The 22,567-nt window shown below is 38.8% G+C and overlaps 1 protein-coding gene across 5 annotated transcripts; it reads right to left on the bottom strand.

Annotated features, from left to right (window-relative positions):
- Window positions 1–83: 83 nt before the first annotated feature.
- Window positions 84–22,567, bottom strand: mcf2 (MCF.2 cell line derived transforming sequence). Of its 5 annotated transcripts, none has more exons than XM_014468928.2 (30): window positions 22,114–22,567; window positions 16,690–16,758; window positions 16,489–16,603; window positions 16,039–16,129; window positions 14,449–14,568; window positions 13,993–14,109; window positions 13,705–13,854; window positions 13,504–13,619; window positions 13,300–13,426; window positions 12,831–12,950; window positions 11,988–12,179; window positions 11,713–11,904; window positions 11,461–11,632; window positions 10,729–10,805; window positions 8,313–8,398; window positions 8,099–8,165; window positions 7,875–7,990; window positions 6,930–6,999; window positions 6,741–6,833; window positions 6,361–6,453; window positions 6,092–6,217; window positions 5,774–5,995; window positions 4,549–4,641; window positions 4,322–4,400; window positions 3,835–3,898; window positions 2,226–2,326; window positions 1,720–1,832; window positions 522–634; window positions 284–387; window positions 84–196 (listed from the first exon to the last, which is right to left on the bottom strand). In XM_014468928.2, the coding sequence occupies exons 1-30, from the start codon at window positions 22,223–22,225 to the stop codon at window positions 156–158; spliced, it is 3,351 nt and encodes a 1,116-aa protein (XP_014324414.1). In that variant the 5' UTR covers window positions 22,226–22,567; the 3' UTR covers window positions 84–155. The 5 variants fall into 5 exon arrangements, with proteins under 5 accessions (XP_014324414.1, XP_023184418.1, XP_023184419.1 ...); XM_023328650.1 differs by having other exon boundaries at window positions 13,300–13,414; XM_023328652.1 differs by lacking the exons at window positions 84–196; window positions 284–387 and adding an exon at window positions 1,942–2,044 and having other exon boundaries at window positions 546–634.

The raw sequence follows: 22,567 nt of genomic DNA, 5'->3' as shown, positions 1-22,567 counted from the left end.
CTGTCTCTTCTTTTAAAGAACTGAAGTGTACTGAAGGAAAAAGCCTCTATGAGGAAAGGAGATATTGGCAGCCTCAGTTATGAGACAACAATGACTCAGTCTGCTCCACCTCTGCTCATCATCCAGCATGAGATTCATCCTCTGTTCTTTGTTCTCTACGGGGAGCTCAGCTTTCTCACCTTTAGGTTCCTGGGGTCTGCAAGAATAAAGCACAAGTTTTGTAAAGAAGAAATCAAAATAAAACGGTAACTATGACTCAACAAAGAAGATAACGTTTCTTTACCTCCCAGTCTGGGAGAGCGCTCGTGGCTGCTGCTTCCTATAATGAGCTGCAGGCTGGCAGCTGCTATGAAGCCCTCCTGCTGCCGACTCAGATTTTTCACAAGCCTTTCCACCACCATGATGAATGGGGGAATTGTTTTGAGAAATATGATGAATGAACATACAGTGCATTTTGCGTGGTTTCATTGTTTTTAGAGGCTTTTTAAGCCTAGTTTATTGAACAATCCAGTGAGGCTCACCAGCGCCCCCTGTTGTCTTCACATTGTAGATGGATAACATCTCCACGTTTGATGATGATGCTGCCTGGGCCGTTTTGGGGACAGTCAGCCATAGCTCTGTACTTGCCTGGAGTCTAAAACAGATTTTAAAAAAGCTAGTGACACACAAAAAACTAATTCAACAGAAAATTGTATGGTTTTAAAATATACAAGAGGCACATGGTAAAGGGACGTGCAGCGCAGATTCACAGTTCAGATGTTGACTGGGCTATCTAGTAAATCTGGCATTTATTGAAGAGTGGCTACAAAAAAAGCTGTTGTTAAAAAAAAAGCAATAAAGCTTTCAACTCATAGTTTGTCAAATTATTTAGTAAATAAAGAAAACATCTGGAAGTAGGTGCTGGGGTTGTCAGTTTTGAAACTCACTTTTTGGTCTATAAAGACATTTTGTTTGGTGAAAAAGTGAAGCACATTCCCCTGAACACATCTCCACGGTGAAATATGATTGTTGGTTTTTCCTGCAATATTTGCATCACACTTCTGCAGAGAATGACGCTAAAAGTACCAGTAGAAAATGTTTAAACCTGTTGTTGAAATGATGTGGAATCTGTGTGCCTTTCACATCATTTTCCATCCCACAGAAGAAGAAAAAAGGTCTGTCCTTTTTTTGCTAAATTTTATGTTTATCTTTCAATTAAATCAGAAAAATACAGATAAAATGTTGGTTCTTAAAAGAATGACAGCAAATTTTCTAGAGTAGATATTTATCTAAAATTCTAAGTTGGCTTTTTTTCAAAGAAATATTTTGACTTTTGTGGTGATAAACAAGTTTAATTTGGCTGACCAGAGAGTGGAAATGGCACTTTAGGATTTAAAGGTTGCAGATGCCTGTACTACTGCATGACATCCTGAGCAAAGGATGTTGATATGTTAGAGTAGCCTAGCCAAAATCCAAACCCTAATCCTACTTACAACCTGAATGAACCTAAATTGTCTTGCAACGAAGAATGGGAAAATCTCTAAATCTCCAGATGTGATACCATACATTGCTGCAAAAAGTGGTTCAAATGCACATGACTTTTAAAAATGCTTATTGTAAAAGATCTTTAAAAACCATGCATCATGCATGTGCTATATTGCATTTGTCCATCACATCAGGGGAGCAAATGTCTTTGCAAGACAATGTAAACAGGAATTTACTTTTTTTTTGTCCCCTTACCAGTTTGACCATGTTTTTCTCCTCCGTCTCAGATGGGAGGAAGGCGTCCTGATCTCCAGGCCACTCCTCCAGACCCTCGCAGATGTCTACCGAGTGATGAGCTCCGGGCCAACCTGGAGACAGACGTTCTGCTATAGCTTCTCAAAAAGCCTTTTGTGTCTGCAGTACACCATAACCAGCACCATGTAGATACTTAGTAACTATGTTGACATTAAAACTTACTGGGACATTAAAAAGAATGTAGAATCAAAAGCTAATCTCAATAGCTTTTTTCCACAAAGTCCTCGATGTACCTGGTTCTTCAGATCAAAGTACACTTGAACTGCTGAGGATGAAAAGTCAAATATTTAAATTAGTTTATGGCGGCGGGGCAAATCAGCACTGCAGCAGTGTGCAAAGCAAATATGTTGGGCATCAGCTCCCCTAAAATTGATTTCTATGATTTTGTTACTAAGTATCTACTTGATTATAAAACATGAATGTTGCAGCAGAGACATTTTACTCACTCCGACGGTTCGGCTGGTGTTTAGGGGAGTGAGACTGGGGTTCTGGGCTACTCCTCCCTGACTCTGTGTCCTCTGAGCTCACCGACGCCCTCTGCTGTTTGCTATGAATACAAACAAATAAAAAAAAACACCAACAGTTTTAGATCACAGTCATGCTCAGGATAAATGTCTTCCTCAGGGGTTAGCTTTATAATAGATAATTGTCAATAACAGCTCTGTCCTCATGTTTTTCACGCAGCCACAACCAAATATGCACCAGCCAGGTTACACAGAGCCTAGACAGCCATTTGTAAGCCTCCCAGTTCAATGCAGAAAGCAAAATTTACAGATCTTTAACAGGGGGATCCCTCAGGATTCACGTGTTCACAACAGCTAAGATCTGGTCTCGATTTATAAGGATCCAAATTTAAGGAATTGATTGTCTTCTTTATTAACTACTTGGTTAATAAATGATCGATCTTCAACACTGCAAAAACAAACAAAAAAAAGCTTACCAAGTATTATTATTTAGTTTATAGTGAAAATATCTTAGTGTATTTGAAATAGGATAAAACTAACATTTCAGCAAGAAATAGGAGCTTGTTTTAAGTTGTTAATGTCGATGAAAAAGTTTTAGTTATACCGGTAGATTATTTAATTTACAACATCGGAAAAATGTCTTGTTATAAGTGTAATAATCTACCAGTGGAACCAGCACATTTTCATCAAAGTAAGGAGTTTGGGACTTAAAGAAGCTCCTATATTTTGCTGAAAAGTTACTTTTAAGTTAGTTTTGTCTTATTAACGAATTGGAAGGATTTTGTGTTTTGCAATGAAGAACAGTCTCCCTGCCTAAATTTGGAAAGCTCCTACCTAAAAAAAACGAGCCCAATCTTGATAAAATAATACAGAAAACTAATAAAATTAAACTAAAACTCCATATTTTGCATAACATGCAAAACAGCAGTTCTAAAATCCCCCAAAATTTGGGAGTTTTTGATACAAAGCAACAAAGCCATGAAGGACCTGCCAAGACACAGATGCTGCAAGGTGGAATGAGTTATAAACCCCAATGGAGGCCATAGGAAAGTAAGAGGGAGCAGAAAAGGTTTCGTAGTGCAAAAACACAGCAGCAAAGGGTTTCCTGTCCTCATGCCATGATGAGGCGAGCCAGGCAAAGTTTACCACTGAACGTTACGGCAGGTCAGTAGCGCTGGGAGCAGCGGGGCCGCGACCGGGGCCGTTGCCTGGGGCTCCGGGGACGGGGGCTCCGGGACCGCAGGCACACAAACACATCAGCTGACAGAGAGACAAAGTCCAGCCCCGGCAGACAGCCCCTGGGGGCCCCTCTGGATGGTCGCATGCCCCTGCAGGGGGGGGATTTGAAGGAGTGGGGATAGGCAACTACACAGTAGTGAACATGAACAGAGACGGGCCTTTGCCTGTTCACATAAAGTCACCATTGTAACATGAAAAAGAAATCACATTCACTGAAACTTCGATCTCATATGACAAAGCAAATAGTCTTGCATGGCGGTGCCTTTGTGTTTTGCAAATGGTTGTATATTTTTATGCTTATACAACCCACATTCACACTCCTACTGCACTAACAGCTTCCAACGGTACTGACCTCTCAGTGAGCGAAGGAGAGAGCTGCATGTGTTCAGCCACTGGGCCATGTTGATATGCTTCATCTAGGAGAAGGAGAGGAGCAGCTGGTTGTGAGGAGACATGCACAGAGCTTTTTCTAAAAAAAGACTTCAAAGATGCTATTTCAAGAAAGAAAGAAATGTGTCAGCAGAAAAATCTGTAATCTTATCATTTTGGACATTTTGTTAACATGTGTATGTGCAAAGGAAATCAATTAGTGTCTTTACAGTAAAGGCCAACTTCATTGTATTTTTAAGAAAATATGAAAAGACATCTAAAATCTGATTTTAGCAAAACCGTCAAAGTAAAAGTCTTATTCATATTTTTATATTCTTTACCTTAGTTTGGATATGCATACTTCAATTTACGTTTACCATGCTGCTGGTACACCTGCATATCCCCACTGTGGGACAATAAAGGATATTCTGCTCTATTCTATATTTTAATATACCACGTTGTTGACAAACCTCTAAGCAGCTTCTGTTGGTTGGTCAAAATTCGACGAAGTTCATTGAGCCAGGTCATCTTTACCTCCACGGTGGGAGCCTGAAAGATTTAAAATTTTAAATCATTCCCATTTTATGAACAAATATATTCTGATTATTTGACGATTCTCATTATTTTGTAACATTTTGGTGCTTAAAATGCAGATGTTGCCTGAAAATCAATAATTTAATACAATCAAACCTCTTACTTGAACCACATAAACTTCCTCCCTGCCGCTGTACCAGATCTCAAACTTCTTCACATCACCTTTGACATTTTCTGTGATCCCCACAGCAGTCATCTGCCCAAAGACAGACACAAGGAGTTTTATTACGAGCAACACAAACAATGCCTCAGAATTACACCACACAGCACATCTGTCCCGTTTCAACCCAGAAACTCCTGCTCTTTCAGTCACACGGCGCTTCCTTCCCACATCCTCAATAATAAATCAAGGAGCTGTGGTTGGTGAGAATAACACACCAGATGTGACTCTCTGCACATCAACCGATTTTAAAAAAAGTGTCAAAGGAAGACATCCTGCTCTGTGACCAGGAGGGTGGCTCCATGTTGAAGACACCAAGACTGACACCACTTTGATCTGAGTTATCTGCAAACTGCTTCCTTTCGTCTACGTATATATTATTAGTGAAGGGAAATGAATGTATTTTGGAGGATTTTATGAGAGAGCCAGACACAGTGGTAGAAAAGTGTAAAATATAAAGAAAATAATCCATAGATTTAAGATTCTTCATAAAACAATATCTGAAACATGTGGCAGTCTATGTTCTAAACAGGTTTACAAATCTAGAAAGACAACATCCAGAAGTTCCACCAGGATTGACCTGTATATGGGAGGACTACACATTTATCTGCAACATAATTTTACGCATTAATTTTGTGAATTTCCTTGGATGCAGTAAATGTTAGCTAGTTATTTAAGTACCATACATTAAGGCTCTCTGTGTCTTCAACACTTCTCATTGATCTGCATTCAGCCCCTTTACTCTGATCCACCTAAATAAAATACAGCCATCTGCCTTTAGCTTTAACTTAATTGCTTAATGCATATCTATGGTTTCTTTTCATAAAAATGTTTTTTACACTTTACAATTATGGGCTACTTTGTGTTAAATCCCACAAAATCCACAATTAAATACAATAAAGTTTGTTTTTGTAACAAGACAAATTGAAGAGGTGTGAACACAAGGAGTTGCATCGTCCATGAATTACTAGATTATGATGGAGGAGAGTTTTAAAAAAATATCAGTATTCAGAGGTTAAATGTGTTTGGCTTCTCCTTTTAATAATTCCCTCATGATTGTGATGATTGATGGGAACAAATAAATGCTCTGTCATCATCTCCTTGTCCACGACTGGTGAATCACAGCCAAGCACTTCAATCCAAAGCAGCCTGCAGTGCACAGACCAACCTTGAGACAATGCTTGAAGCTGTAGGAAGGCGTCTTCTCGCTGCCGTCTCCATGATCCTCTCTGCGTTTACACAAAAGCAGAGCCCTCTCATACAAGAAGAAGTGTCTCTGCATTGGTTTGAAGCGAGCCAACTCCTTCATGCGTGTGGAGCCTCTCTTGTGGCTGATCCACACGCTGAAAGAGCCCTGCATCAGCACACGGCCCAGCTCGCAGATTTCCCCCTGAAGTGGAGAAGAAAGGACAGGTTTTTGTAAATAATACTGAGAATTAAATACAAGATCGGAATTAAGACAAGAGAAGAAAAATAATATTTTAACCTCGTATCCTGTAATGGCAATCTGATGCATGGAGTCGTTGACTGATTTGAGCAGATCCAGCATGGCTGTCAGCGCCCCCTGCAGTTCAGAAGTGCCTTCACAATCTGGACTGTATTTCAGCAGCTCCTGAGAATATAAACATGCAAACATATAGGAAAAGATGCACATAAAAAAACATAAAACACACATAAAATATTAAAACTAAGATATTTAAATTAGATGGGTTTTTTTTTTGGAATTGGAAATTGTATGTTTAATGAATTTCCAACCTTGAGCAGCAGCTGGTATTTTGTGAGGCGCTGGACCGGTTTGAGCAGGTAGGAATCCAGGCCCAGTTTGTGCTCCAGCTTCTTCTGACACTCCTTCATGTGGGAGATAAACATGATGATCAGATGCAGCTCTGGTCTTAACTTACTGAGTTAATCACATTTATTGAAATCACATTTATTTAAATTATTAGCATTTATTAAACACACACTGTGCAACGACCACTCAAATATTTTCTGAAATATTTCTTTGATATTCCTTTTTATTTTTACTATTATTTGTTTTCATTTATACAGACATTTTATAGTAATTTTTAAATATTTAAAGTTTCCCCAGACAACATTAGGACAGTTGAAAGAGTAATTACAACTGAAAAACTTACCTGAAAAAAGGCACAGTCTGAGAATTGTCTCCATAGCGCTTCAGAACGTGGCTTATTCTGACAGTACATCTCATACATCTGGAAGCTTTCTTTCTGAAGTTTGAGAAAAAATACATTTTTAAATAGAAAAGGATAAAAGTTCCCAAAAATAATTAAAAAAATTTTTTTTATAAATATTTATAATCTCACTCGCTGGAGAAAACAAGCTCCAACAGTTTCAGGAGCCTCCAGACATCCTTCAAGGTCTTGTAAGAAAACGCTAAATTATCAGAAAGATTAAAAAAGGAGCACATTTATTCTCAAGACAAAGCAAGTGAAACAAATATGAATTATATCTTGTAACTCCGCTTTCAGACATAGAATAATACCAGAAATTGATAAATCTCCACTCCACCAATATCAGTCATAAATGAACCTCTTGGATACTTTAGTTAGTATGAAGCTTGAACAGTAAATTGTCGTCTTGTTAATGTTAATTTAATTCTGCTGATTTTATAGTGTTGTAATTTTACTTAATTTGTATATTTTGTCCTATTGTATGTACTTTATTTATTAATAAGTATTTTTTAACACTCTGGCCCAGGGTATATTGTTTTGTATGTGTTGTATTTCTAACAGATACATGACTTAACCAATATTCAACAGAAGATTAAAGATCAGAAACTCTGAAACAACAACTTCAAATAGATATTGTACGTATTGATCTTTTATTGTGTTTTTCTTTTTTTTTTGGCCGCAATGGCTAAAGTCAATAACTGATGCAGAAAATTATTTTTGATAAGTTTCAAAATTTTAACTAATATTCCAAGTCAGATGGTAGCCCTAAGCAAAATTACTCCTAATAAATCTAGAAAGTAAGATTGAAGTGAAATTAAAGTTTCATTTACAAAAAAGTTTGTTGTTTTTCACTGGAACTGACAAGTATGAACAATTTAGTTATAATAGGTTTGATATTTGTATTTTTATATTTATCTATTTAATTAAGACATGAAGCTTTACAAAATGTGCAGTAGGGTCTTAAAACCTTGCTGAATCATTTTGTAATGTAACATAGTTCAGATGTTCAGTAAGCCTGTGACTTTCCAACAACAGCACCAGTGTTACTCTGTTTTGGGACTCGTTAATAAAACACACCTGCTGTGAAAGTTGTAGATCTCAGGCATGTTTCCAAAGAGAATGTCCTTCTTACTGCGTAGTATTGGCGGAAGAAGCCCCGACAGAGCTGGGTTATCCATTTCAGCTCTGTAACCCTGCAATTTTTAAGAACAGCAAAGTGTGTTCAGGGAACAAATATAGGTGACAAAAACAAATATCATGAGGTAAAATCCAACTATGAGCCTCTTTGAACTGATTCCTACCAGCAGCACTGACAGCAGCTCCTCCACATAGATTCTCTCAGTCTCTATAAGTTCCCTCATTACATGTCTGAGACACAAACAAACGCAGGAAGACAGAGAAAGACAGCCAGAGGGCATCGTTAGCACAAAGCAAAGAGAATCACAGACTAAACATCAAAAGCAGTGCTGAGGACAGACAGACAGACAGATGGACGGAAGGATTTCTCCTTCTTACCGCTTTAAGAAATCCGGGCTGTCGTCTCCATCCAGACTGTACGCGACGCAGCTCCGACTCTCCTGGTAGTCATGAATCACCTCGATCTCAAAAGACCGGAGAAAGGTCAGCACTGAATTTACTGTCTGATATTAAAGGAATAGCTGGACTTTTGGAGTGAGGTTCAAACTTTACAGGCAGTTAACATCATTCTTGCAGTGGAATCTTTTTTTAGTATAAATTCAGATTAGTTGGAGCAGGAGGCTAAAACTAATTGTTAGTCTGCAAGGGATCAAAAAGATCTTCAAATAAAACAACTTTAATCTCAGCAGTGTCACAGTGGTTTGACTTCCAATCCTTTAAACTGTTGTCACATTTCCACTGGCAAGTTTTTTGGGTTTTTTTATGAAAAACATTTGTGGCTTTTACTCGCACATCGTCTCACCAGCTTCTGTCAATAACTACCATATGTTAATTTAAACCAGAAAACCCTGCTGATATGCCAAGGAGGGAAATCAAATAGCTGAATTACCTCCTTATCATGTCAGCATGTTCTGCAAAGGCCTACTCTCATCATTCAGGTGTTTTGGAGCAGGAATGCAACTAAAATGTGCAGGACAATGGGACTCGAGGACTGGAGTTGAAAATCCCTGTTTAAAAATAATGTAAAATGCCATTTAGATGAATTGCTGTCATATTTTTGAGTTTGAAGTTGTTTTAATTCAGTAAAAGTCCACTTTAAGCCAAGGCCCCTGTTGGACTAGATGTTGGCTTCAGCCTCTGGGTCTGGATTTAATCTGAATTTAACATAAAAGAAGATAACAGGAGATCTTATCTACTGCAGGTAAGACATTAACTGTTAATACCCTTTAACAAAATCTCACCTCACAACTCCTGAACTATCCTTTTAAGGAAAATATCATAAGGACTAATCATTAGACTAGAAAATTCCTGAAGAAATTTAACCGGGGCCTGCCAAAGTGTGCCCGTCGGTTTGGATCCAGCGTTCTGATGCTAGAAATTAGCATCAATGCTAAAGAAAGCTGCAACGTAATCAATAGCATGTGGAGATTGACAAGAATGGTTACTAACATGGACTTGCACCATTCAGTATGATAAAGTAAGTGTATCAGCTAAAATTAGCAAAAATGCTAATGTTAGCGTGATTGCTGTCAGTAGCATGTGGGACATCACTAGGATGTTTTCTATAATGGACTTACTCCATTCAGTATACTAAACATGGCTAAAAAGTAAAATAAATAGCTAATAGCTTATTAAAGCTAAAATGCTAATGCTAATGAACTGCCTTGCTGCGCAAGGCAGTTCCCTAACCTCAGAGAAAAAGATAATGCAGGATAATATTATTGCACCGCCTGCGGCGGTGCACTAACCGCAGGGGCATGTTGAGGCTTTGATTTTGAAATTTTTGTTAAGCTTAATTTCAAAGGTCCAAACTAATCCCATGTCTAATAGTCATTGGGTTAACTCAGTTATATAATGCTCAAGAGCAATTACGTAATGTAAAATTTCTCAAGGCTTTTATTTTGAAATTTTTGTTAAGCTTCATTTCAAAGTGCCAAACTAATCCCATGTGTAACAATTGCTGGGTTAAATCAGTTATATAATGCTCAAAAGAGCAATTATCTGATGTAAAAATTGTCAAGGCTTTTATTTTGAAATTTTTGTTAAGCTTAATTTTAAATTGCCACACTAATCCCATGTGTAACAGTGCTTTGGATAAAAAAGTCACATAAAGCCAAAAAGAGCAATTATCTGATGTAAAAATATTCAAGGCTTTTATTTTGAAATTTTCAGTATGCTTCCTTTCAAAGAGCTAAACTAATATCATGTGTAACAATGGTTGGGTAAAATCAGTTATAAAAAGCCCAAAACACAAGTAGTTCTAAAGGCCAGCTCAGTCCTCCTCTGTAGTAACTGACAGTTCCACCATGTTGTAGTTCTGACATTCAGCTCAGACCTCTTTTGTAGGCACTCAGTGTCCGCCATGTTGTAGTTCTAACCTTCAGTCATTGTAGTTCTAAAGAGCAGTTCAGAGAGGCAGACTAAATTCTATGTCTATTTTGAGTCTAACTGACACTGTTTTGTGTCAGTTAGACTTTTGTTTTGAGTTAAATTTGGCTCATTTTTTGTTAATTATGTCGCCACAGTTACTCGAAATGCCAACAAAAGTAATAGCTCCCCTCACGGGATTGAGCCTCACGTTTTGATATATATATTGTGAGGGGGCATGCAGCGGTACGAGCCGCATTAACGGTAGTAGGAAGCGGCAGTTATTTTGAGGTGTAGAACAATAGGTGCCTGCCATGCAATGCATAGGGATTACATCCCTATGCATTGCTATGGGCAGGCCCCAATTAAATTGACATTTAATATACAATTAAGCAGGAGTAAAAATGAAGAAACAAAGTTTTCTCACTTTTCTGGGATTTGGACTTTTCCGGGATGATTTCTTGCCAGGAAGTGAAATGTCAAATGTGAACTTCAAGCCATCACCTGTAAAACCCACAATGATGACTCATTAGTTTAATAACTGTGTTAATAGGAGTCAAACTGAGAACCTATTTAAAACCCCAAGTTCAGAACATAAGACACTAAGTGTGAATGCAGCGGACTCAAATGGATTCCCGAGCTGGTAAAAAAGAAAGAGATCAACAGTATATCTTCCCCAAAAATGAAAATATCTGAAGATGTTCTTGCAATAAAAGGTAATTGCTAACTTTTGGCTCTACTGTATGTTTGTTTTGTTCAGCCTCTCTAGAGGCACAGGATGAGACAAAAAGTTATTTGAGTACATGAACAATTAAAGGTAGCATGGAAGCTATTGAGCAGCCACTTGTTTCCCTCTGGACTGACTGATGACAACATCTGTTCTTTTTCTAGCTCATTTTGTAGGGGTGGCAGTGCAAACCCCCAAGGCCATTCAGGCAGACCGTGGAGAGGACCTGTGATGTGATAATCTAACCATGGGAGAAAAACTGCTGTCACTGTGATAGGAGTTGGATTGGACACTATGTCGAATCTAAGAAAACATCAAGGAGGTTACAAGAGTCACATGCACAAGTTGCCAGTCTGCCAGTCTGCCAGTGAGGATCAGTTTTATGTTATGTCTCTGTGTGTTTTCTAGTAAAACCTGGTCTAATTTGAATACCGTGTTTAGGGGAGAAGAGCGGTGACTTGGAGCGAGGTTGGTTCTCTGGTCTGGGGGCCACCAGCTGGATTGGTCGCACATGTTTGTCAGCCAGCTTCCTTAAAGAAGCTTGTCGGTTCTGGATCATCTGCTGTACTGCTGCATGCTTTTCAAAAACATTCCCAATCTGAGTCTGACAAGGAGACAAAAGAAAGCAAAGCTGAAGAGGAGAAAATGGTGATTAGGCTTTTTAGATAATGACTTGTAGCTAACCTGTAGCTGAGGCGTGATGACAGCCTCATATTCAATAGCCAGAATATCATGACCCGAGCTCAACATAGACGGCGCCCCCTCCAGGAACTTCTCAATTTCCCTGAGAGACATCTGGGCGCCTTCCTTGGACTGGGATTTGTCTACTAATTGGTTTGCTAACAAATACGCTCCATCATCACACCAAGTCTGGGCCTGGAGGCAAAGAGCAGAAAGATACTTTGCAATTTCTGCACGTCTTTATATGTTTAAAAAGTAAAAGGTGTGTGTTTTAATACCTGCCCAAGACAAAGCAGCAGTTGGTGTGTTTGCATCAGAAAAGAGTGCTTGGACTTCAGCGCAGCAGAGAGTGTATCACAGTGGTGGCGGAGCTCATTGCAGCGCTGCATGATGAGCCCCATGGCGTAATGGTGACCCGCCGACAGCTGGTGTCCGTGGAGGATGATGATCTGGGCTCGAGACATCACTTCCTGGTAGAGGCAAAAGGAAAATATATATTTTATCCAGATTTTATTTCATAGACCAAATGAAAGTGGTGCAAAAAGTTCTTTTACATATAGAAATCTGAAGAGTGTGACGTGTTTGCATTCGACCTCCTTTTCTCTGAAACTCCAAAGTAAAATGCGGCCCAATCAAATACCAACTTTGTAGACGACACAAAGCAAATTTGCATGGTAGGAAGTTAAACTGAACATCAAATTACGCTATCTGTGACGGCAGCATCATGATGTGGAGATCATGACGAATAAAGAGCACAGCAGACAGGGAAAGTGTAAAAGTGTGGAAAAGTCTAAAAAATAATATTCTAAGCTTTGGACATTTCACCAAGTGAAGATTATGAAACAACTGCAAATCCACCAGGAAATGCAGCTTCACCTAACCTTACAGGCCAAATAAGAAAATAAATTCAACTCCTTTTTAAGAACAAATGTTCTTAATTTAATCCTAAAACTAGATAACTTATAGAATCAAGTGAAGTAAAAATGCAGTACTTGATGATATGACATATTAAGATATAAAATCAAAATAATCTGTATTTGTTTGGTGACAAAAACACATTAAATACATGGAATAAGAAACTGGAAATCAGACTTTAACATTGTAACTGGAGAAATACTGACCTGTGCATTAGCTTCCAGGTCGTTGAGTCTTTTCAGAAGCTGCTCTGTTTGAGCCAGAGTGTTCACATTTATGGACAATTCTCTCTCCTGATGCATGATGTGTTCAAGACACAATTCCATCTATACAAACAGATAAATCAGACATGCAAACATTAAACATTAGTGTTAAAACCCTGGTTTTAACATGTATCTTAAAGCACGTCTGCTACTACTGCCTGCTTAAAACTTCAGAAATGACTGGTACAGAAAAAAATATATATATTTCTGTCTTTCTGTTTGTAAGACATTTGGCCAATTTCTGATTTGCAAAGACCTAAAGACCTGCAATAAAAGTCAACTTAAGATATAATTTCCCTTTTTTATTGTTTTGCATACTTCACAGAATTAGGGGGTTTTTTGCATATTTTTATCAAATGTACACAGATTTCCCTCTAGTGCTCTAACAGTGAAAATGACGTAACAACATCACCTCCTGAAAGCTTTGCTCATATCTGAGCAGCTGAAGGTACTGATGCAGTTTCAGATGATGCTTCTCAAAGAAGCCGTCAAAAGCCGACTCCATGTCTCTGAGCTGTGCAAGAAGCCTAAAAGAGGAACTGTCAGTCCATTGTAGCAGATTTGTAGTGAATAAACATATTATATGGATGCAGGGAACATTAAAGACACCATTTACCTCTGTACTGTCTCCCAGTCCAGCTTCACATCCCACTGGGAATCATCATCCTTCCCAGTTGTTTCCAAGTTGGACAGAAGATGGCGACCCTCCTTTGAAACAGACCTTATTGCATCCTTCCAAAGACCAATTTACATTAAAAAATGCAGGTCTAGATCAGATTTGGTAATGTAAGTAAATGCACCTTGCATGCAGCCTTACCTTGAGCTTTTTGTACTTTTCAGTGTGTGTCTCTAGAAGTTGCTCGATGGCTTTCCCCTCGTCCGGCAGCTCTGCCTCTGCCAGCTCGGTGCCAAAGCCCTGCAGCATCTGAGCGATGTCTTTCACCGTCACGGCAAAACTTTCAATAGCCTGTAGTGAAAAGCAAACACAAAAGTATGTTAAATTCTCTCTAAATTTCTTAGACAAAAAAATCCTGTGATGACTTAATAAAACAGTTAATAGTTATAATTTAATGTTGGCCTCAAGTGTGTTAGTGAATCCTTTTACCGTCCGTAAAACAATCCAGTCACTGTGACAGTAGTCCAAAGTGCCTCCAAACTCTGATGTCAGCTGGTTTTCATCAATGTAGCGCAGCAGGTCTGTGACAGAACTCAGCATCACCACCTAAACATTAAGACAAACCTGAGAGCTCACAAAAAGACCTGCTTTCACACGACTTTTTAAGTCTTCAGTTATTCAAAAATATTGTTATGGTCAAAAATTTGATTTATGCCCCGTTTATCCACTACGATGGATAATATGAAACATTTTTTCACTTTGAACCACCAAAAGTCTGGCAAATATCCCAAGACAGCATGGTATAGCATGATAAAAACAAATATTGAAACTGAAATTTGTTTACCAGAAAACATTTGACTTATGGCGCTCCGGTTTGTAACAATAATGAGGTGTACCTTGTCATGAAGTGAGACAAATTTGGTAACTGAAGAGTAGCTGCCTTACTGGCATCTTGAGCATGAAGTCATCCTGGCTGAAGCGGAAACCAATATCTGTTACAGTACGGTGGAAGAAGCTGGTGGGTCGGAGCACCAAGACCAGGTGGAGGTTCCCAGGAAAGGAGGCCTTGATGAGAGAAAAGAAGAACCAAATATAATCACACAGTTTTGCCTTTGGTGGACATCATGTTACCAATAACCAAACTCATTGTTCTTTTCATGAATGCATTACTCCTGATATTCTCATCGACTTTCTCAGATGTAGTCTCAGATGCACTGTACTCCATTGTGCACTTTTGTTTTTACTGCAATGTATGAGACTTTGTTGCTTAGGCAGTTGCATTTGATCTGGATTTAAAGTTCAGTTCCCACCTTTTTTTAAACACCATTTCAACCCTCTGTTGGCTGAGGTCATTGCTTGACCCCCAGATGGCATTCAGACACAATGAGGTCTAATGAAGACAGCAGCACAGTATACTGAACCTATAGAAAACTGAGTGAGCCTAAAGGAAATTTAAGGTTTTTTTAAGCTAACTCATGCAGCTACATTTGAACGTGTGGCCATTACGCAACGCTTTATCTTTGTTTTAGCAGGTTGCAACTTCTTAGATTCCTTTAGCCTGACGCATTTTTATCTTCTTATTTGGAGATAAAAATGTAATCTATCATCGGGTTTGTGCAGGACGTGCAGACAGCCGGCTGCATGACTAAGCAGAAGCTCCCTCTGCACCGCAGTGCTACAGTCTGCGCCGCTGCAGCATACACCCTGCCCGTCTAAAAACTTAACCCCAAACTCTTAACACCTAGAACCAGAATACAGAAGGCGCTCGTTACCGGGCTCCTCCGGATCTTTGGCATCCCTCGGTGAAAAAAGCAATCGGTCATGGTGTCGGAAGCCATCTCTAGACAATATAATTTCCCGGTTAACCGCGGGAAATTCGGTGCCAAGGTAAGATGTGCGGCTCCTTTTCTTGACCGCCTGGCAACAGCCGGAGCTCTGCTGCCGCCCTGTGCTTCTGCGATGGAGGGCGGCAGCGCATCTCTGCAACATTTCCTCCGCCCGCCCGGCTTCCTCCTCATCCTTTCTCCCCGCCTGAGCTTCCCGCGTCATCGCACAGTTTTTGCTTATTCATGCGTTTGCAGCGATACGCAAAGGGGACTCTCCCAACAGACGGCATGAACAGGATCCCCATGAAAACAATGCTTCGCCCAAATCAAGCAATTTTAACATTAATATGCAGTAAAATGAGAGGAGGAAGACTTGACCTGACAAAGATCTGCGTCAGGACCATGGATAGCAACTCCTCAATACAGGGTTCGGTTTAAGTTCAAACCTCTTCCAGACTCACATTTTCCTGGGTTCATTTTTAAAAAACAATACACCACTGCACAGTGAATTTCTATCAAATATTGAACCTGTTAAAGCAGACAACAAGAGAAAGACACAGCGTGTAAGAAGAAGAGAAGGAAGAAAAAAAGCAAAAACGAAGAAAGGAAAAGAGCAAAAGAAACAAATGAACAAAAACGAAGAAAGGAAAAAAGAGAAAGAAACAAATAAACAAACAAAGAGAAAGAGTGAAAGAAAGAGAGAACTTACTGCTATCCTGGCTAAAGCGGTTTTGATAGAGGCCCATGTATCCAGTCTTCGGTCTAAAATGATGATAAATTTCACTCCTGGTTGTCTTGTTCTACAAACAAAAATATGCACCCTTGTTATTAGTTTCAGTTATTACATTTATGGCTTATTATAGAACCAAAAACATGAATTCAAATAAAACTATTTTATGTAATATCATATTAAGTGTTCTTCATCTAAATGGATTACAGTCTTTGAATAGAACATTTGAGAGGATAATAAGCCTCTGACCTTACAGTCTTCCCTAATCTCCACAGAGACGAGGTTATGACAAAAAGGGCATCAATAGGACATTTGACTCTGAGCTACAGATCAGCAGCGCCTGCTGTGCTCAGAATACAAGGATTTGGTGCAGTGCAGAAAGAGGAAGAGAGTCAGGGAGGAAGAGCAGCTAAACGATGGAGGACGCACCGAGGGATGAGGGTGAGGTAGGTAAAGACTTTGGCTAAAGCTTCCTCTGGAATGTCACTGAACGCTGAGCATTCTGGGAGGGTGATGATGACGCTTGAGTCTTCCCCGCGCCCTCCTGGAGAAAAACAAAAGCATGAGCATCACTTTTTATAACACATACAATATGTGGCACAGGTAACTGAATCACGAAGAAGAACTTACCTGACAGATATGCAACTTGTTTCTCTATATATCCTCCCACTTCCTTCATACTCAAAGGGACAGTCACCTCTACAGCATGACACAAGTAGAGAGAGACTTGAGATGCACCACAGTGATACTAACTGGGAATATTTATGAATTAATTTAAGTGTTCCTTAAGCCACTCAGTATTTAATTAAATAAAAAAGTTTTAAACCAACACAATTTTTTTTATACTTTACTTCCAATGAGTCAGAGCTCTTGTAATTTTTCAAAGTGGTTTTGAATTATTGCTTCTGCAGATTTCTCACAATAAATTTTGTTGGCTTCTCTTTGACTCATTTTTTGAGCCAAGTTTCCAGAAAACCAAACCTTGTTGATGCTAAAAATGCAGCTTCAATTCCCATCTTTAAAGCTTCACAGTTCCAGTGATGAAATGGAAATGCATGTCTTTTTGACATTTTGCCAGTCAGTCAAGGTTAAACTTGGTGAATAAAACTGATTCTAATTCAGATTACTATTTCTCAAAAACACAAGTGCTGCCCACTGAAACTTCCCCACTGAAAATATAATATAAATACTTTGTTTATACAGGATATGATGTTTAAATCAGTCTCATTTTTTCTCATGAAGTCATGTGCACTTGGAACTGCAAGATATTTTATTTATTTTTAAGAGTTTCTCTAAACTACAACTTCAAGAGGGCAAATAATGTAACAAAAATCCTAGTAGCACATCTGACAGCTGAATGCTAAAACTGAATCAAGGACTGATTTCTCAGGATCTGACATTAAAGGTGTGCACATTTATCTAACCTCATATTTTTTTTACTTCACCCCCATAAATGTGTTTTTCAGTTTAATTATGCAGAATGTATATCACTCTGAAGGCAGAAAAAGTTGATAAATTGTTTAACATGTCGTCAGTTCCTTTACATCACAATTACCAGGGTTGTGTACACATTTAAGATCTCCGGTCCCTGCCTGCATTAAGAGAATTTATTCATTGTACAGCAACATATTCTAGGATAAAGCAGCATTTATTTGGCCATCTTAATTCAGATGATGTTCCTCTCAGTAGTGGAGAGATAGTCGTTGTAGTTTATACCAGGCTATTGTCTGCACACTGCAGTGCTCAGTCTGATAGAGAGCAGATGCACAATACTGTCATGTCACTGTTAGCAAAGGTTAAAGTTCCGCTTCCAGCTCTTCTAATGCAGATCCTGGTTGATCCTCAAAATAAAGAGAAATGCAGCAAAGACTGCATTACACAGTATGGATGTATTGGTTTATTTGAGTCTTATAAAATATTGCCTTCATCTGCAGCAGATCAGAACCCAACGATTCTCTCAAATTTCATCATTTCCTCATAAAAAATTAATCAGTGCAGAGGAGCAGAAATAGGCGAAAAAAGACGAGGGAAGGCTGGAGAGCGATTATAGGAGCAAACTAGGTGTAATTTTCCATGAGGCAACTGCAGTAATCCTGTGCAAGTAATAAGCTCCACTAGTAGCTGCTGAATATTTCATGTGTGTCAGTAACAGAGAGAAGCTGCGCAAAGACAGACCAAAGCAGCAGAACTGGATGCTGTGCAGACACACACATCCAAGATAAAGTTACTGTCACACTTGAGCTGTGTGATCATTAATATCCAACCCTGGAAGACAACAGCAGAATGGGGAAAGATTTTAAACACACATAAATGTTAAAGATTATTATTAATTCAATCTATGCTGTAGGGTGATATCTAACACCACAAGTGCAGGGTTAAGTTTTTGCATAAACTGGAATGGATAAATAGAAACTTTGTAAGCACATTTTCCTGACCTTAAGAGGGAAGTCAGTCTAATTAAGTCAGCCTAAAAAGTGCAGAGCTCCAGTGTCTATCAAATGAAGGAAGCTCTATGCAGCAAACCGCAGTGCTGTTAATAAACTTTGTAGTTTTTTTGGAAACGCCACCCTCGTTCTTGACCCTGAAATACTAGCAGGTCCTTTAATGATTGATTGCTTCGTGCTACTTCAGCGATCTTGCATGCTTTCGCTATAGCAACCTATCTATGTAGTGTGCCTTTCATAATGCTTATTCAAAAGTATTCATAATACTTTTTCACATTTTATCATGTTACAAGAACAAAATATTTTTGCGTATTTCGTGCCACCGATAAATTCAAAGTAGTGCATATTAGCAAGAAGAAAAAAAAATGCATTGTTTACTTTCTTTAATAATAGAAATCTGGGATGTGATTTCTGCTGCATAGCTCCATTTCCCCCCTCTCCCCCTTTATTCAGACAACCCTAAATAAAATAAAGCATGACCAGTTCAGATGAGAAGAGCAGTCAGAGGTCGTATGGTAACCACCAGTAAGTAGAGTAATAATCCTTAAACTAGGGCTGAACAATATTTCTGAAAAACATACAATAGCATTTCATATCAGTTCATATCGATAATTATTTATTTGTTTTAAATATCTGACATAATACCAAACTGGTGGTGTGACCGTTCCTGTTTTATCCACAGCTTTCCATCTCATTGTATTTCATTTTTAAGCAGCTACGAGGCATGGTGGCAAAACCCTACACTGTTGCTACACCAGGTTAACAGGTTGTTGCTAGGTAACCAAACAGGAAGTGAATTAATTGATGCCACAAACCTTCTTAGCTGGCCATTACAGGTTTAGCGGCTGAAGTCTTTCATGTGCCTACATCAACCAGAATGCTGCGTAGTTCAGTGAAATGATGGAATATTCTATCAGGTGTATTACCTATTGATAACCTGTGTATTGTTATCTACTGTATATTGCTACTGATTTATGGTCCAGCCCTACTGTAGGCTGCAATAATCACAATTACTTGAAAGAAAGGCTTTCACTATATATCTTTATAATGTACAACTTTCACTTTCTGAAATGAGTGATTAAAAGTATTGAACTTTTTTGGGATATTCAGATTTTTTAAGCTGCACTTGTATGCATGTCTTTGTGTATTAAAAAATTAAAAGAATATCAAAACTTTTCCGTTTTATTAAAAACAAACCTGGGCGTGCTTTTTTCACATTGGAAATGTTTGAACATGACCTCTTTAGCCGGCATGCAGCACGCTGTAGGACACAGTGTCCAAAGCTCTGCTTGCTCTTCTGTTCTTACATAGATAGAAAAAAGAAAATGTGAATGGAAACAGTGATTTACTTCAGACCAATCCCTTCAGTGTGCTTACAAAGCTAAGGGCAGAAAGCTTATCTCTGTTGTCCAAACAATGATAACATCTACATTTACTTCATCACATGCTGCACCTGTAAAAAGCACTCTACATTATATAACTCCACTTTTTATCCATAACATATATTTAAAAATTAAGTAAAATTATAAGTGAAGAAAATAAGAGAGAGCGACCATTTTCATTTTGTGTGCTCCTGTTTCCAAACATTGGAAAAGAAGATCCAGTGTAGTGAAGAGGGTCTGGTTGAATGTAGAGAGCACAAACCCATAAATGCTGCATCTGCTCTGATTTCACAGACACCAAAAAAGCAGAACCTCTTAATCCATGGCAGGCTAAGAAGCACACTCTCACACACAAACACTTTCATAAAACGCTGAGGCCGAGCCTCATACTGATTTTAGGTCATGAGGTTTTTGCTAAATTAAGCTTTAAATGCTTAAGGGATTAGATTGGTTGGTGGCAGGATTCTGGTAGGAACCAGAGTGGAGGAAAAAAAAACATCCACTGGGATACATGAAAGCTAGATTGGTTTTAGATCAGAAAAGCCAGAAGAAGAAACTGTACAGAACAGCAAATGAAGTGGAGACGATGCTTTAAATGTTCTCTTTTATGGTCCTGCATCCAATAAAACAGTGGTCTCAAACTTGAACTTTTAGATGTGGGCCCTCTCCAACATGCTTGAATTAAATAATAAAACTGCTTACTAGCATCTACTGAGGTCTAAATGAGCTAACATATGAGGCAGGTGTGCTTAACAAAAAGTTCAGGACTGGAGTTTGAAACCACTGCAGTAAAATAATTTTCCTGCAGTTTTTAAGGATATTGTCTCTATAGTAGTGTCATTTAAGTCGTTCTTAGAGCAATGCCTGCATTATTACAAGCAGTGTGTTCCATCTACTGTAAATGGATTTTCCATTTTGCTCTTGTGTTTTCTAATTTCTGATTTCCAGCAAACCAAGTCAGAGCCATTATCCACAAATGGAGAAAACATGGAACAGGAACCTTCCAAGAAATGGCCAGCTGACTAAAACTAATAGAAGAAAGTGTTGACAACTCATCCATGAAGCCACAAAGAACCTAGAAAAATGTTTAAAACATTTAAGGCAAATGAGGCTTGCAGCAACATCAACATTAATGATGTATCAAAAGATACTGAGCAAAAATGGGAAAAGTTTCAAGGTGCTGCTAACTAAAAATAAAACAAAACCCTGTCTCAAGAAAAAATATCTTTGTGATCACCAAGACTGTTTGGAAGATGCTCAGTGCATTGATGAGAAAACTAACATGATTTTAGAATCAGGAGATAACATGAACAGTCAAACATTGATGTTAATGTGTTTGGCATAATTTGTTGCTTCTTAACCAGGAAGACTTGCTTTAACCAATTTAATCTTAAATTATCCTCTCAACAAAAAAATCCTTCAGTAAAATGCCCACTTAGGTTAATCAGCAAGTCAATTAATCTCGATTGAGATTGTTGCCAATAAAAAAACAATTAATTGATTTCAGGAGGAGGTTAATTCTAAGGCAGATTTTGGTTTGGATAGCTTATTTTGCCAGAGTAAAGACTGTATCATGTATTCACTCTGTTTACCTTTGATAGTCCAAATTTGTTTGATGATTTGTGACAATGTGAAACTGTTCTACACACACTCTGTAAGAAGATTAGGGTGAATAATGAGTGGAAAATGTTAGAGTATTACTCTCAGAAAGCCATTTTCAAATCCAGGCCAGATTCAACAAGCAGAAAATCTCAAAAAGTGAATCAGCCAACATGCACTTTTTCAGTATATCCTTCATTTTTCAATGTAAATCTCAACAGTCTTGTGCCCCAACAATAAATATCAACTTGGTCATACCTACTTTTATGAATATTTGATGAAAACTACAGGGCGCATTAATCTCTGCAACAGTGATCTACAATATACTGATTCCGGCTACAAATCTTTCCTATAGATTGAAAATGCATCCATCTGGGGTGGCTGAAAATAGCTCACATAATCCCTGCGCTGGTCCACCGCTGAAGCAAAGCTACAGGAACTAGTACATCAATAATAGTGAAGCTGCACATCTCCAGTTACCGTCTGTCGGAACTTGGGGTTAAAGTAAGTGGAGATGTGTTGCAGTGCGTCTCTTTTTGTTAAATTGTGAAGAAGAGGATGAAATTCATAAAGGATTGTACTGAAAAGCATGATATAATTCATAAGGTCTGTCAGCATCGATAACTTACGCTGCAGGGTGCTCTCCAGCTGGGAGCCGGCCTGCAGAAGGCAGCGGTAGCACTCCATCTCTGCAGACTCTTTGGCCAGGTCCCTCTCCTCCTGCAGCGAGGCTGGGCCCATTCCCTCTGCTTCTGTCACAGAATCAGGCTGGGACAACCGCTTTCTCAATCGTCTTCTTGCTGGTCCGGCCTTCCATAATACAAGTTTACCGACTCCTTTACGTGCTACAACAAGAAATCCATGAAGTTTCCTAAAGGGTTGTCGACCTTGAAGCTGCAGAGAGCGCCTCCACACCAAAACACGACTACATCACAAACACACAGCAGCAGCAGTTCGTTGACCCATCGCAGCCCCAACTGGGTGTGATGTCTTGTTCTCCTCTGGTTGATACACACCAGTCGACAGTGTGTCCTGCTCTCAGCAGCAGTTAGCTGCTTCAAAACAGAGCTCCATCTGGCCACG

Source organism: Xiphophorus maculatus, chromosome 23 (assembly GCF_002775205.1).
Source record: "Xiphophorus maculatus strain JP 163 A chromosome 23, X_maculatus-5.0-male, whole genome shotgun sequence".
In the NCBI taxonomy this organism is placed as follows: Eukaryota; Metazoa; Chordata; class Actinopteri; order Cyprinodontiformes; family Poeciliidae; genus Xiphophorus; species Xiphophorus maculatus.
Note: the sequence above shows the minus strand (reverse complement) of the source record. Positions and strands in the feature narration are given on the sequence as shown.

Excerpts from the sequence above, each read along its gene's own strand:
- mcf2 (XM_014468928.2), bottom strand. The coding sequence starts at position 22,225 with ATGGGCCCAGCCTCGCTGCAGGAGGAGAGGGACCTGGCCAAAGAGTCT. Across the intron at positions 16,130-16,488 it reads TACCTCACCCTCATCCCTCG|AACAAGACAACCAGGAGTGA; the intron begins GTGCGTCCTCCA and ends TTTTGTTTGTAG. Across the intron at positions 2,327-3,834 it reads TCTCCTTCGCTCACTGAGAG|CAAACAGCAGAGGGCGTCGG; the intron begins GTCAGTACCGTT and ends TTGTATTCATAG.